This window comes from Anser cygnoides, chromosome 3 (assembly GCF_040182565.1).
Source record: "Anser cygnoides isolate HZ-2024a breed goose chromosome 3, Taihu_goose_T2T_genome, whole genome shotgun sequence".
Taxonomy (NCBI): domain Eukaryota; kingdom Metazoa; phylum Chordata; class Aves; order Anseriformes; family Anatidae; genus Anser; species Anser cygnoides.
This window is the reverse complement of record NC_089875.1, coordinates 97,413,756-97,430,742: the sequence shown is the minus strand read 5'-3', so window position 1 is coordinate 97,430,742 and position 16,987 is coordinate 97,413,756. Positions and strand designations below refer to the sequence as shown.

Here is a 16,987-nt window from a genome sequence, read left to right as displayed (position 1 = left end):
GTGGATAAATTCCTAACTTTAAGTATACAGTCCCTTACTCCAGACCCTAGTTCATCTTCAGAACTATGTCAAATTTGGGATGTAACCCCAACACTCTATTGAACTTCTTGGAATTGCACAATAAAAAAAGTCTTCTCTCAACAATTCAGTGGTCTGTGGTCTACAGCAAAGTTTATGCAGGGGTATTTGGGATTGCTGTGTTTGTCCAGAAAAGGGAAGGTTTGTCCAGGGAAGAAAACCTGGTTATGAAGGCTTTGCGCTGGCTGCAAGTGTTCTGCTCAGACTTCACCCGTATCTGAATGAGGTGAAACAAGGATGATGGGTTTTGCCATTAAGTACACCTGTTTCACAACTGAGCACTTATTAAGTCTTCTGAAAAGCATTATATGTAACTGGATGTGGATGGAAGGAGTGCAAATGAAAGTACTGTTGGTTTATCTGTCTTGTATTTATCAACTAAGTACAAGTAGAGGACTACAATTTCTTAAATGAATGTAGAAAAAAAGATCTTAATAATAAACCTAACAGCTAGACAACTGGCTCTTTTTGAGTATGTGAGGATCACCCTGGATCCAAAAAGCATTTCTGACAACATTTTATTAAGAACATTTTGATATAAAAGATTGTATTTTTCATCAATTACTTCTGGTGTGCACTTACGAGGTGAATTTCTTGCTTCCAGATTATATGTTCATGTAAAAAGCCTTCTGAAGGCTAGAATTTAATACCTAATGGTAAGAAAAAGAAAATCATGTGTGCAGTTCTAGAGTGCTAAAAGACCTAGTTTGTCTTTAATAATAACGACACATGACAATAGAAGATCAGGCTATAAACTCCCTCTTTCTTTCTTTTAAATATTAATTTTAATTTTTTAATTTTTAAAAAATTAAAGCAGCTTTTAATATTAATTTTATAAGAGGAAGAGTAGCCAGGTCTTTACAATATCATTTCCCAGGATCTTTAAGGAATAAGTTGTAGGAACAGAGTGTACATGAAATTCCATTATACAGAATACATTTTTTTGCATGTACAGAGGGCTTCAAAAGCATATTAATAGGAAAAACATGCAAGAGAAATAAAAGAACAGGAAACTTCTTGGGTTTTGCTCAGCACAAGGTCTTCACAAGACAGTAAAGAGGCTATGTCAGATTGAGGTTACAACATTGATGTTGTTCATTAGTGAATGAAACAAATTTCTATATTTCCTGTATGTTGCCAAGAGCTTTAATTCTTCTAAAAAATACTGGAGACCCTAGTCAGATCATTTACTACTATCCTTTCTGCTCTGATACAGCTTCAGCAATCAAATAGCTTGGGGGAAAGAAGAGGGAGGGGTTATAGTAACCACTGACATCAACGAAGTGTATGCTTCACACCCTCTAAGTTGCCTTTTACAAGAATAGAATTGGCAGTTCAGCAACTGGCTATTTCATCCGCACATTTAAGTTCTGTCAAAAATACATTTTCATTCTCTAAATTACACTCTTTTAAACTGTGGTCCCACTATTATTTTTCAGATAATCAAACAATTGGAATGTTCCACTTTTGGTATTGTTAGGCCACTGGCATAGAAAGCAAAGCTTGAATACTGTTGATAGAGCTAATCAACAGTACTGTTGCGAACACTAATGCTTTAAATTAATCATAATATTATTGCATGGTAACTCTAGTAATGAGTTCAGAAATGAAAGTAATACTTTTTAAATCATACATTTTTCTCTGTGTGGTAATGCATAACAACAACAACCAAAAAATATTGCTAGAAAAACAAGTTGTTTTGAAAAGCTAACAATGGATTAAAGCGAATCTCCCTATATCTTTTTTTTATTTTTTTTAATTTTTCTTTTTATCTTCCCCCTCTTTTATTTTTATTTTATTTTTTTACAGATGTTAGGGATGCTTAAAAATGAGTTATATTTGTTTCTTCTCTCTCTCTTTCTCTCTTTTTGGTGCTGCAACCACCTGAGTAAATGAAAGTTCCAAACTTCATAGATATTTGGGTTTCTAATTTCTACTGAAATTGATGGATGTTTGATACTTAAATTATCCAGAATCTTGGTTCTTGACATAGACTTGTGGATGTGTCTGTAGTTACTCTAGGAAGATCCATCAATAGCTTCTGGGTAGCTATGTCCTACCCTTAATTGTGTTCACCCTCTGCTACTGTCCTAGAGAAGTGAATTGGAAAGATTTTTATATATATATTTTAAACAATTACTTCATTATGTTCATCACCCTACTGATTTCTCGAGGGTTTTGAGAAACTTCTTAAATTCTCTATTCTGAACATGTGGCTGATGACAATTTCTTAATGGAACAGGTTGTTTTTCCTAATTCACATTCAGACTCATCTCTCTACAACAGGCTGCTTTGGCAGTCCTGCCCTTGATAGGTACTGGAAAGACTCTTCTTCTTCATTTTGCATTTTACCACTTCATTTCACATTTTACCACTTCATTTTACATTTAACAGGAGGATGTAATCTGACTGAAACTGAACAGGGGACACAGCACTTGAGTGTAGTGCTGAGCACTCTTTAGCTGAGCTCTCTTCTTCTACAGGTCTGTCTGTTGATCTGAGATAGGAGAAATGAGAAAGATCATTTATCTTTTCATTTTCTGTCTCAGGAGAGTATTACATTAATTTATTTAGCTCAAAAAAAAATCATTCGTTTTCTTTTTTTTTTTTCCTTTTTTTTTTTTCCTTTTTTTTTTTTTTCCTTTTGAACTACAACTACTTCAAAGCCAACAGGTTTGTCTAGAGCTAGAGGGGAGGGAAGAAATGTGTTTGGAAAGAAAGTACTCTTCATTGTACTCCTCATTTTTTCCTACTGAACTCTCTAATAGAAGACATCACAAACATGCTTCTGTGCAGGATCATTTATGTATGGTACATAGATGTATTTTGCCAGTAGCAGTTATACTCAGCAAAATTAAACTCATAAATAATTACTCAAGTGTATGTGTATTTTTTTTTCCTTAAAAGATTCTACCATTTTCCTCCCAGCACACATATGTCTTCTGTAATTGCAGCCCAAATAAGTACCTCACTGGATACGTATTATTGCCACAGAATACGTATAGGAATGTTTTTTTTTTCCTTTGTTCGTATCATATTTTTTTTGCAAATAACTGACAAATATAAAACTTCATAAAAACATAAGTGTTAAACAAAAAAAGTCCACAAACCCTGCTGATCCGTCTCCTGTAGTCCAGCTGCATGTATCAGCAGGCTTCCAGAGCAATTTTTGGTCTCAGTATGGAGTCTATTTGAAAATTGATTCAAAGAAAAAATGGGTGATGGCAGTGAGAGTGTGCCTCACCAACTCTGGGACAAGATGAAAAGGGCACTGAACACTGAAGTGAAGTTTGGCTTTTGTGGGTGCTTTGTGAGTTTCCTGATAAAAGAGAGGGGTTGGCAAACTGATTCCCACTGTTCTCACACTTGCTCCAAGTGTGGGCATTGGAAAGCTGGAGGTATATCCAAGCACAAGAAGAGTGACTTTTGCTTTGGAGAGATTGTGGCAGCTGCATTAAGTGGTTGCATAGACTAGTCATGTTTTATATGGTACCACAAGTGTGTTGTGAATATTTTCCTTTATACGATTCTCTTTTCAAGCTAAAATCCATAAATGTCAAGCACCATTTTTGTTGCCATGTATTATCAATATCCTCTTTAAACAGGAGGTGCTTTTTAAAGAAGACAGCTACTGAAAGAAACAAACAGGCCTCCTGTGTGCTTGGACCCCTGCCCTGCCCACCTGCTTCCAGCTGGTGGCTGTCTTCCAGTGGTGCATGGCAGGCAGACACCCGGCACCTTTGTCGTCCAGCACATTCACTGTGTGACATTCACTGTAGGAGAGGTGGGGTGTTATTGAAGGAGAAGACAATGTAAACATTACAAACCCCAAAGTTATATTAAATTAATGGTATTTTCTGATCTTCAAAGCAGGGAGGAGTCACCTAGCTTGAATACACTCTCTCTGAAAAAAAACAACCACACATTCAAGATCAGAAGATGGTAACCCAAAGAACCCTACTACAATTTCTTCTTTTTCCATGATTGCTTATTAAAAAACAAAACAGAACAAAACAAAACTCAGTGTAACAGTGACATCTTTTGAATTGCAGGCATTAGAAGAGCCAACCAAGACTGCTAGTGTGACTGAAGGCACTGCTTTGGACACCCGTTCAGAGGTAGTGCTGTTTTATCTCTCAAATCTGTATTTGAAAACAAAAGCTTTGTTTTCTGTTAACTGAGTGATGTGTCCTCCTTTTTCAGATGTGCTCCCCTGCCCAGCTCAGACAACAAACAGAAGAGCTATGTGCTGTCATTGATCAAGTCCTGCAGGACCCATTGACCATGGTAATCCATCAGTATGTAGGACTGACTTTCTCCTCTTCCTTTATTTTTGTCTCATCATTAATAAATTTATTCTCTGTTAAAAATAATTTTCCAGCGCCGATGTGAATCTTCTCCAAGTTTCCTGCAGATGAACACAGAATCAGATGGTGGCAAGGTAGGTGAATAAGCCCCCACACACACCAAAAGCTCTTTCCAGGTAGACATCAAGGAAAATAAAAGCACAACTACAAAGCCTTCAGCAACAGAAAGTTGCAGTTAAGAGATCCAACATCAGTAAAGCGTCTGGGTGATTTAAAAGATTTGGAAGGATAAAACTTTAGCCTTGGAGTTACTGCAGTTTCTATTGCAAGATGTTTTCCTGAAGTCAGGAGTCATACTGACTTGAGAGAACAGCATGGGGCTGTGACAAGGGAGGTTCAGGCTGGATATTAGGAGAAGGTTTTTCACTGAGAGGGTGGTTGGGCACGGGCACCCCAAGGAAGTGAAATAGAATATATTGTGAAATAGAAGCTGTCTATTAGTTTTGTAGACACTGGATCCACAAGGAAGAAAGCCTTCATACCTTGCCTTCCATATTACAGAGTCTGTGGCCATCTCCCAGATTTTGTCCTACCTATTGGTCCTTATGACAAAGGAGCCCATATTTCAATGGTTTCAATGACTGAAAACATCTCCGTTTTTTTTAATTTTAATTTTAATTTTTATTTTTATTTATTTTTATTTTATTTTTTTTATTCAGTATTGGTTTTCAAATAATGGGATAGCTAAATGAGTATGTAGAATTGCTCTTAAGTCCTTATTTCCTTTTAACTCTTGCCCCTTGTGGGAGTTGGATATCTTCTATGTCCACTTAACATGGATAGCTCTGAAACACGTAGTGAGAGGCAGGTACAGCTTTCTATACTGGTGTTAAACTTCACTAAGTTATATTGGTCTGTCTTCTGGATTCAAATGGATGACTAACAATAGGAGGAGTGTCCTGTACTCCGTTTGCCCCAGGTAAATTTAATTTGGTCTTGGCAGCTATAGGAGGCAGATACAGAAAGTGGCAGAAATGTCAGGAAAAAAAAAAGAAAAAAAAAAAAGGAGAAAAGGAGAAAAGGAGAAAAGGAGAAAAGGAGAAAAGGAATTTTTGGCAGGAAAACTTATAAAAAAAATCAATGAATTCAAACTAACCTTCATGATGTCCAGTCTACCATGCAAATATAGGGCACAGAACCAGCATTCCTGAGTAGGTGTATTCAATATACACTTCAAACTTCATTTTCATTTTTGAAATTCTGTCAAACCGCATGCAGTGGTGAATCAGGCTTTAGGCAGCTGAAAGGAGGAAATAGGACAGCAGCTGAAAAAGCAGGCAGAGACTGGTATTGAGGAAATATTTTCTAATACTTGCACTGAATCCTGTGTGGTTGAAACAATGCTACTAAGTTGGACTTCTGAACTATAGAATCCAAAACCTACTTCCTTGGGCAACTGAGAATCGATTTTTGACCAAAGAGAAGATATCAGTAATCAGCAAGAAAACCAAATAAAGAGAGCAGAAGGTGAGCTTGACAGGATGCAGCATAGGAAGCAAGAGAAATGTGATATGAATCTCAGTTTAAATTTAAGCAAAGTGCTTGAATTGAGGGTGAAAGAGAGTCCTAAGAACCAAAAAAGAGTATTTGTTTAAAGTAAATGCCTTAGAAATAATATGGGTTAGTCAGATGAAGGAAAATAAGAACATGGAAAGAGGCAGTTTCAGGTTATAATTGTGAGCAAATATAAGTTAAATTCCACAGTGCGACCACATCTGTGGTTGTTTACTAATAAACATTTTATTATGAGAGTTCTCAGAGATAATTTAAAGACCAACTACAACGGAGTGTGATTGATGTCTTTGAGTAAAAATGAAATAATATTTTAAAAAATAAACACCTCAAGTGAAACTTTAATATACCTTATTTTCATGTGTCTCATGAACCTTTTTAGAAAATTGAAGTTTTCTTGAATTTAAGCAATAAACAATGTCTCAGTGATGAAAATCTCTCTGAGTTGGTCCTCCACTTTTTGCTGTTGAGATATCTGTTTATTTTGTATAAGGTGTCATCAACACTGCAGAGAGCAGCTGGACGTGAAACCAGATATGTAAGTACATTTATAATTACTCTATATTTGGCATGCAGAAATGTCTAATTTTGTAGGTTTTGAAGGTCATGTTGCTGCCATACCTGATTTGTTGGCATGTAGCAGACATAGGCATACTTGTGATGTGAGGTGCTGTCCCTAGTAAAAAAGAGTATGTTAGGGCAACTGCAATTCATAGAATCATAGAATGGTTTGGATTGGAAGGGAACTTAAATACCACCTGATTCCAACCTCCCTGTCATGGGCAGGGACACCTCCCACTAGACCAGGTTGCTCAAAGTCACTTCCAAGCTGGCCTTAAACACTTCCAAGGATGGGGCATCCACAGCTTCTCAGGGCAACCTGTTCCCATGCCTTACCACCCTCATAGTTAAGAATTTCTTCCTTATATCTAATCTAAACCTACCATCTCTTAGTTTAAAGCCATTCCCCCTTGTTCTATCACTCCACTCCCTGACAAAGAGTCCCTCCACAGCTTTCCCGTAGGACCCTTTTAGGTATTAGAAAGTTGCTGAGATATCTTACCTCTGCTCCAAATCTATCATGGCTGGAATCTCTTTAGTGCACTGTCTATTCATAATGCTACCTATGAGAATATGATCTTAAAGTTGATTTATTTATACAATTCTTTGTTGCTGATTGTTTCAAGTGTGGGGCAAGAGCTCAGATATTTGGCAAGGCTATTACAAGTGCTGAAGGACATACTTATTTGAACTGTAGGGAACTTACTTTTGAAGAAGTGTTTTGGCTCTTGCCTATCCATCAGAATTTGGGGATGATCCAAATTTTTCCTTCCAAGGTGTAGAGGTGGCTGAAAACCCACTGTTTAGTTTTAGAAGAAGAACAGAAGCTGTTTTCTGATGTATACTCACATTCCAACATAAAAATAAAATCTCTATATTGAATCATCATTTCAATTAGTGAAATATTAAACCCAATTAACATTCTAATTCTCACTAGCACAGTTAATGCAGGTTCCATATTATACTTACAGCTCATCTAGTCACATGGTAAGACATCTCTGCTTACTATTCATCATTCAGACTTTCTATTGAACCTCAGATCAAAGCAGTGCTAGCAAAAGCAATGGAAGCCTTCCAGTTTTATGCCAGCACAATGCTTGACTGATCAATTCAATTTTGCTTCTTGAATGTGGTGGTATGCATATTTTATTGCATACTGTGATTTTTACTTGACAGATTGTGCTGGCTCATACTAATTATAAAGGATATTGGAAGAGTGCTTTTTAATGAAATAAAAGATGTAGTCTGTGAGAACAGAATAGATATTACTACCACTCCAGCACAGATCTTCAGCACCCAAAACTCTGCCTGACATACACCTTCCAATACATTTAGGCATCCAATTTATACACCTAAAGATACAGTTAGGTTTTCTTCACTGACATAGAAAATCACACTATAAAACTCTTTCTTCCCAGTCTCCTCTGGAACATTCTAGATAATTGAAGCAAATCAGTATTTAAAAATGCATTTGGGAACAATGCAGACACTTATGGGTATGCTAACCTTTCTTATACATTGTACAAATGTGTTCACTTTTTTTGTGCCTGATAACAGATCAGATGACTGTGCTAACAGACCATGTTCTCCACGGTGCACTGTAGGGGCTGAGCTTGGTGGGTCCAGGCTCTTCTGGACTCCACAGTCATTGCGTGCTGCAGCAGTCACACGAGGGATGGGCCATGTATCCCCACCAGACCCTCTACATTGCAGCTCTTCCCCAGTCTCTTGCTCTGCCTCCTTGGTAGGACATACAGAGGCTATATCTGTCCCAACACATAAACCAGGTGGGGGCTTGTCCTTTGGCCTTCAGGGTGAGGGTGCAATGAAGTGTTCTTTCATAGAGTTGTCTTCTTCTTTTCCCCATCCACTTCCCTCCCCTCAAAGTGAGACCCCACCCCTACACAAGGACAAGGGTGGCCTCATCCCTTCAACCCATGGCAGCAGCATGCTCTGTGCTACCATCCAGATCATGGAGGACAACAGTCCAGAAGAGTGGTAGTTGGAATGGGCCAGAGTGGTAGTTTTTCTGGACCAAAGCATGCAAGTGAGTGTGCTGACTGGTCCCTGAGCCGGTGTGTTTGCTGACTTTCATTGACTAGAGGAGAACTTTTGGCTCAGGGACCAACATTTTTTAGTAGTAGGTACAAGATGCTTGTTTTGAAACAAAATGCTTATTTTGAGACAACCAATCAGTGTCTCTGATTGGTAGAAATCAGGAACTGAGTATAGTACGGGAAATAGTTATCATAATGTCAAACTGGGAGTTCCCCCCCTAGGAGGCTCCCACTGCCACGTTGTGTCATGTGAGCTGTCTTGGAGTAATGATCTTCAGCCAGCCTTTTATTAGCAAACCTTTTTTTTATTTTTTTAGAAGTAGGCTTTTTGTTTGTGCAAATGAATTAAATTTACTAGAAAAATAATATGGCAATTTAGCAATACAATTTTCTTAATCTTTTTGTACACATGATGTTGGATGTTGCTTTAAGGGTGATTTTAGTTGAAAGAAAAACTTCAGTTTGTTTATGATTCAGGGACAGGAATACCTACATCATGCTAAAGTTTAATTTATAAACACACACACACATATGTGTATGTATCTGCACCTTGCAGTATTTCTATCAGTTATGTGGATTAGTAGACTACACAAAAATGTTGAAATATCCTGCCTTTTCACAATTAAAATGTCTTAAATTTGCCTTGACCACAGTTACTCTTTGTCTACACACCCACTTCAGAACATTTTAAGGATGTAAATGGCAGTACAAATAGCAAGGAAGTGTGTAAAAAGATCTGCCATCAGTGAAATTACAGCAGTTTGTACCAGCTGACAATGTACTGTAGTTTTAGTTTAACAGCTTTTTAAACTGTATGGTCTTTGACATGATCCCATTCACCATTTTATACTAGTGCACCTCTGTTGGCTTTTGGGGTGATATTGCTGATTGCTGTGATATAAACATAATCATCCTCTAAATAAAGGACTTTTATGGGTATTGAGTGCCCTGATAGATCTACTTAGTCATTTTGTTTCCATGTAATTACTGTCACCAAGAAAAGCTTTCATAACTTTAATTTCAAGTTCTAGAAAATTTATCATTTTGTCATGTGGCCTCTCTTACAATTATTTTTAAAATAACTTTTGGTGATTAACTGGAGTAATCACTGTACATATTGTTTATGTTTTTGCTATTCTTTACAGTTCTGTTCTAAAGAAATCTTTTTAAAGTGTCATGGACATGCAACATAGAGAAGTGAAAAAATGAGAGTACACAAAGCAGCTAAAAGTGCACACACATGCAGAAATGAGTAGTGTTTATCTGTAACCTGCTATGTTTATACACATTTCAGGCAACCTCTCTGAAATGACAGGAAAGGGACCTGGTGGTATTTGTTGATAGCTGGTTGAATATGAGCCAGCAGTGTGCTCAGGTGGCCAAGAAGGCCAACAGCACCCTGGCTGGTATCAGAAGAACTGTGGCCAGCAGGACTAGGGATGTTATCATTCCCCTGTACTCAGCTCTGGTGAGGCCACACCTCGAGTACTGTGTTCAGTTTTGGGCCCCTCACTACAAGAAGGACATTGAGGTGCTCGAGCGCGTCCAGAGAAGGGCAACGAAGCTGGTGAAGTGTCTACAGAACAAGTCTTATGAGGAATGGCTGAGGGAACTGTGGTTGTTTAGCCTGGAGAAAAAAAGGCTCAACAGAGACTTTATTGCTCTCTACAACTACCTCAAAAGAGGCAAAAGAGGTTGTAGCGAGGTAGAGGGTTGATCTTTTCTCCCAAGCAACAAGAAATAGGACAAGAGGAAATGGCCTCAATTTGCACCAGGGGAGGTTTATATTGGATATTAGGAAAAATTTCTTCACTGAAAGAGTTGTGATGCATTGGAACAGGCTGCCCAGGGAAAGTGGTTGAGTCACCATCCCTGAAGGTATTCAACAGATGTGTAGATGTGGTGCTTAGGGACATGGTTTAGTGGTAGACTTGGCACTATGTGGTTAATGGTTGGACTTGATGATCTTAGAGGTCTTTTCCAACCTAAATGATTCTATGATTCTATGATATTTACTTAAGAGTACTTAAGAGTACCACTGGAGATGACATAATTTAATTCCAGACTCTTGTATTTGTAGCTTCTTCTGCAGTGCTTTGATGTTTTTAAGCTTACAGTGAAATTGGTTATCACACTTGGTTAATGGCATGAAAGGGTGACCATAGTATGTAAGCAGCCTCTAGAGCAAACTCTAGTTTACTCTGTCCTTGACAGAATATGTATTTCGTATAGATTTAATATTAAATCACAGCTGTCCTTGTGTAGGTGTGAAGCTTGCCAACACTAGTGGCTGTGTTCAGAGGTATGAGTGCTTTGAGGTCAGAGCGTGGTCCTCCACTGTTACTTTTGGTGACATCATTCTCACTATTGACACAGAACTGGAACCAGCAGGTCCAGGGAGTGATTAAACTTCTGTTTAGCACTTCAGAGACCACATCTAGAGTTCTGTGGCCAAATCTCTGCAAGGTCTTTGTCATGGGTGGACAAAGGAAGACCATGTTCTTCCCTCTCCAAAACGTGCTCAATTTGCTTTTCTGCTTTAAACTGTGAGAAGATATAGTTGAGTCCAACTGAGATCCTTCTGTGGAGGATCCAGGCTGTGAAGGCACAGACTATAGTAGTGCTATACTACAGTACACTTTTTTGCACCTTCATTGAGGAGCATTCACCTTTCAGAGTTCAAATCAATCTTAATCACTCCTACGTTAAGGAAGGGTATACCATCTATACAGAAGCATTTTCTAATCCATTAGAACCCCCTACAGAGCTTGGAGAAGATGATCAGTGCACTAGAAATCCTGAATCTTACCATAGTGAGGGCAAATGAGTGTGTGGCACATGGCTATTTCACAAACACACATAAATACTTTGCATTTAGCACATTGAGCCATGATTTTGAAAACAGGGCTTCTGCTCTTCAGAGTATACTTGGAAAAAATGTGATGCTGGAGAGTAGGATTGTTCTGCTTTTCATGCTGTGAAGTCAGAAGGATGAGAAGGTTGAATTTAGATCCCCATACAACTAGTAGTGTTAATAACATTGATGCTGCAAAGTAACAAACAATGACAGGTTCAGAAATGTCAGGGTTTACTTTTCAGAATTAAATCAAGCAAATTTTTTTTTTCCACTTGGGAAAAAGTATCCCTAAGGCTTTAGCAACAGACATTCATACTTGACTATACCTTGAGATAAACTGGGAAGGACAATATTTTAACTTCTCTTAATAATTGCATTTCACTGTGTGACTGTTAAAAGCTTCTGTGCCTAAGCATACTGCTATCTATATGTTTTTCCTCCTTTTAGAAAGGCCTCAGAAAAATGCAAGTAAAATGACAACTGCAAATGCATTACTTTTGCTAAACATTCAAGAACCATCAACAGTGAAATTGTGAATCATCAACAGTGAAAAAACTTATCTTTCTAGATTTTTCTTCCTATAATGACTATTATATTGTAGTTAATACTGAATACTTTTACATTTTTTGCAGGCCAACCTTTACAAATCAACACCTATGGTGGCAGAGAGTCAGATGGTATGTATTGCACAGCTCTGCTATGCTGTTTATCAACAATTGCACAAGCACAAAATCCAGTCATTATTATTTGCTTGCTTAGTCCTTTGAAGGAAACTAAAGTCAATATCTTCCTACAAAGTTGTATTGCTTCCTACAGAAATTCATTGCTTTCTTCTGTACCAAACACATATCTGTTTTAAGTAAATGTAAATCCTGACATTATGCAAATGTATGGGCCAAATGACAAACCAGAGAGTCTTGCTGAGTCATGAGATGTATGACAACTATACAATCTACTGCTGTTTGTTGAACATTGTTAATACTCCACTTTTACAATTTTGTTTATATGCAACAAAGTTTTGGCATCTATATTTTTCTTACACACTGATATAAATCAAATCTGGTTTAACTTGTTGTCAGCAAGAATAAAATCATAGAATCACAGAATGATTTGGGTTGGAAGGGACCTTTAATGTCATCTGGTTCCAACACCCCTGCCATGGGCAGGGACACCTCCCACCAGAACAGGTTGCTCAAAGCCCCATCCAGCCTGGCCTTGAGCACTTCCAGGGATGGGACATCCACAGCTGTTACCCCTTGTCCTATCACTACAATCCCTAATGAAGTGTCCCTTTTCAGATTTAAATAAAGAAAAAGAGATTATACATCAGATGTTCATTTTAGCTCTGATTACATTTCAGTCCTGTTGGAACCAAACTTTCTGAAGAAGCGAGAGAGGTCCTAGGGCCTGTCCTAGTGAAAGTGGCCACTAATGAATACTTAGGGAAAAAATGAGTTGTGAATGAGAAAATTTTCCTATTGTATTTCATTTAATGGAATTTTAGGGACTTCCTGAATCAATTTCTTCTGTTTAGTAAGCATTTACCAATGCTTCTTTCATGATCTTTTTCTAGTTACTTTTTTTTTGTTGTTGTTATTATTAGGTCTCTACAACATTTTATAGCAAAGCTTTACTTTTTAATTATGCACTGTGTGAAATAGTACTTTATTTCTTTTAAAGCTAGTGCTTGATGTCAGTTCTTGCACTGAAACAGAAAATAATTGTATTTCTTTACTTTCCAAATATTATTTATGATTTTCTAGATATTAACTTAACTACACTGTCACTTATTTTCCATACAGAAAACTCAAAATTGCTTAATCACTCTTTGAGAATTATTGATGTTGTCCATCCAGATGATCCTTGGTGATCTTTTCCATAACTTTTTCATTTTTTTCTTTAATTGGGAGACTAAAACCATAAACTGCTCTTGTCTAGCTCTGAACACTGCATTTCCTATTTACACAAAAATGTGATAAGTTTCATTGTTGTTATTTCTATTCCTTTCCTAATGACTCCTAGTAATTTATTTAGTTCTTCTTACTTGTGTTGAGCCATAAGACAATGTTTGCATAGAACTGTATACAATAAATCCAGGATATATTTTCTGAGTAGAAGGAGGTAGTTTCTGAGCTTACTAGTTTATGTGTAAATTTAGGATGTAGTTTATTTTTCTCCTATGAATCAATGTTGAATTCAGTTAAGTTTCACCTGTCTTTTTATCATTTAGTCATTCAGTATTGTAAGACCTATCTGCAACTCTTTGCACTGCAATTTTGTTTTTACCTCCATGAGTGATTCAGTATTATCAGCAAACATTGTCACCTTACTAGCCACTCTTTTCTGGCTGATCTGTATTTATAATTCAAAGCCCAGCCCACGAGCCAGCTCACGTATCCAAGGAGCTCCATTTGTGACTTCTCTTCACTGTTAAATTTAAACATTCATTCAAACATACTGATTCGTATCCTCTAATTGGTCCATGGGATATATTCTCTTTTACTCCACATCAGTTTCATTTCCTAAGTGTCTTGCTGAAAGAATCCATGGCTGAAACTCCACTAAACATTATGTTCTGCGAAGGGCCTTCATGGAGGGTACAATATGACTGATTATGGGACAGCTCTAGATTGAGAATCTTTCCTCTTGGCCCTGTGCATTTTGATAATAATGCCACAGCCATAGGATGATAGTTCTTCACTACAAAAACAGTAATGATTTTTTTTTTTTAATTTTACCATTTTTCAGTGCTGTTGTAGGATGGCCAACACCTTCCTTCACAAAACTAAGTTTTAGCTTGATTCTCAGCAGGGTCAATTGCAACCCCCTACCAAAAGAAGAGTTCAAGCTTTTACTTACGGAGCAATGATTTTGTCCAGCTTGCCAGGTAGCTAATAAAGCATTTCAAATTCTGGTTGCTGGCTGATATCTTCCACTCTTTCGGTTGAGTCAGACATAAACATATGACTCACTCAGCACTTGAGTGCACAATGATGTTTAGAAAATGCTTCCTTAAAAGCATTTCTACAGCGTGCTTTTGGAAGAGGTTTCCTACATAAGGAGAGTAGCTTGTCCTTGATGATTGCAGGTACCTCGGTGGGCTTTTAATTGCATGGTTACATGATACGGAGGAGTGCTAGAAGGCCACAAGTCTGCATAATGATGACTTGGTAACAACCGTTGCTTCCAATTTATATTTGTTTACTTTTGCATTGAAACCCAGGAGTCTTCCACTTTTGCAAACTCTTCTCAGAAATCTTGGAGAGGACAAATATCAAATGGAGTTTATTGCGAATCCTACAAAGAAATAGTCATGATCTTAATGTTCATAAGTTGTTGATAAGACATTTTCTCCAGTTCATACTAGAGAGGATTTTAAGTACTCCTCTCTTACTTTTGAGGAATGAGGCATGGAACCAGAACCCTGATACAATGGAAAACCTTAAGCCAGAAAAGGGTTCAGAGGGTTTGATTGTTTACATCAGAGCCCCAGGCTAGGAAGATGATAGTAGCCGTGTTTTGAGTTGGGTGCTGAGTTTGGACAATTTCTGTCAAGGAGATCAGAACTGATCTCCTGACCATAAAGGATTGTTTAAAAAATAAACAAACAAACAAACAAACAAAAACAACAAACTAATGTCACCTCATGGCTTATTTTTTGTTTTCAGTCAAATACGTTTCTTTGTATTTGATGATTTGAAAGGGCTCCAAACTGTGGTAAGGAGGGAGGTGACATAATGCAAAACTAAGGGAAGCTTATTTTCTGCCTGGGCCTCACTGTTCCCAGACATTGTGTTCTTCCCTGCCTCTGTCTTCTCCCGCTCAGCCTCTAGCACTGCTCTGCATTTCTTTCCCAGGGTAGGGGCATAAGCACAAGATGTGGGGACATTCCCTGTCTCTTGCACCCTCTGTCTCCCATGGTCACCCCTCTTGCTCTATTCTTTCTGGATGCCTGCAGATTTTATTTCAAGGTTATCCATACCTCAGTTTGCATGATACACCCAGGAATATCAGCTGCCTCGTTTTAAGCTTAATTTCATAGCTCTTTTCAAAACACTTCAGTTGCATCAGCTTTACATTTTCCACTATATTTTCAGGTTCACTTCTGCTGCTGGGCTTGTGCTAATAACATTCACACCAGCACAGCAAGGAGTCACCTTTCTCTAGCTCTTCCCAGGCTGCTTTTTCTTCCAGTGGCTTATTGTGTAGCTCTGGTGAGAAAATAGTGCTGGACTGTGGCCGGAGCAGAGAGCTGATCCAACCAAACACCCAGCTAGCAAAGAAAAAGGTTTCCATCCAGATGGCTGTGCATAAGCCCTACTGCCAGCTTAAGCGATGAGGCAGGAATATATGGCTGGGTTGCTTAATGCTGAATAAGGTCATTTTTTGTCCCACTCCCTTTGTATAAACTGAGATGTGATGTGTGTAAGCTCATTTGTCCTATGCCTAAATTGTTCTGTAGGCATCTCTTTTTTTTCCCAGACATGCTGCTTAGGTGTATTGCCCTTGAAAACAGGCAGCAAGGTGTTACTAAATGTACACTGGCTAATCTCATAAATAAATCTAATAGTGACTAAAGCTTCTTCTCTGCATCTTTATATATTGCTGGGTGCTGAGGATGGGGGGCTGCAACAATGCCTATATCTCAGTCCCAGCTGGGCAAGCAGCCTTTCTGGGCTGCAACTACAGAAGAAGCTCAGCAGCAGTCCTGTTATCTACATCAGTAGTGCCAGTCCCTGTTTTCTATGAAGTAGTCATAGCAGAGAAGAATATAATTGAGTTATTTGGAAGTTTAAATTCAATTACAGAGCCTCACAGTACTTCAGTATGTACCAAATACCAGAGAGAATGCATATTTTTTCTCCTTTTCTTTGCTTACTGAATAAGTTCTATTTTAAAATTATTCCCTAGCCTCTGGTTATGCCATAATCCATCACGTCAGACTTTAAGAATTCTGTAAATCACAGATATACTAAATTGACAAGTTAATTGTCAGTTTTTTGGTTAGCTAACCTAGAATGGTTAACCAAGAATTCTTTTCTTGACTAAATAATCAGATTTGTCTGAAATGAGGTGTGTCACACATCCATACTGATTAAATTCTCTTAGCTTGTACCTTTCCAAGTGAACTCTTAAAGATACTGTGAAAATGCAGTGTACAATCACTGGTATTTTCCCCCAGAAATACTTTCCCCTGAAATATTGCTACCTGAGTGTATGTTAACATCATCACACATTACACTTCCTTGCTTTGCAGTTACCATTTTGAAGAGCCCAGATAGGAATTTGCAGCGTGAAAGCAGGTGTGTGGCTGTGCATAAACTGTGACTTGATGAACTTATCAAGATGCAGCTGCACAACTAGCCAAAACAGCCAGCAAAAACTACAGACAATAGTTTGACAGCCCAGCATCTATTTTTGTGGCAGTGACAACCAGATGTCAGTGATGAGGTTCTGTGCATAAAAGCAACTTTTGCCATTTTTGTCCGTGGTCTGTATTTAAAGTAGGACAGGTAGTATGAAACCTGAATAATTCTGGTGATGAAATATGTTAT

General features: G+C 37.9%; 1 protein-coding gene across 10 annotated transcripts in view; it reads left to right on the top strand.

The window, feature by feature from the left end:
• The window catches only part of MLIP (muscular LMNA interacting protein), a 111,882-nt gene that overhangs the window by 65,371 nt on the left and 29,524 nt on the right, over positions 1–16,987 (top strand). For all 10 annotated transcript variants that reach the window (XR_010830556.1, XM_066994792.1, XM_066994793.1 and 7 more), the window contains 5 exons: positions 4,131–4,196; positions 4,282–4,365; positions 4,460–4,519; positions 6,451–6,495; positions 12,065–12,109. Coding sequence is in view for 9 of the 10 variants with exons in the window: in XM_066994792.1 (XP_066850893.1) it covers positions 4,131–4,196; positions 4,282–4,365; positions 4,460–4,519; positions 6,451–6,495; positions 12,065–12,109 (300 nt within the window). In the remaining variant the exon portion in view is untranslated. The remainder of the gene's footprint in view (positions 1–4,130; positions 4,197–4,281; positions 4,366–4,459; positions 4,520–6,450; positions 6,496–12,064; positions 12,110–16,987) is intronic.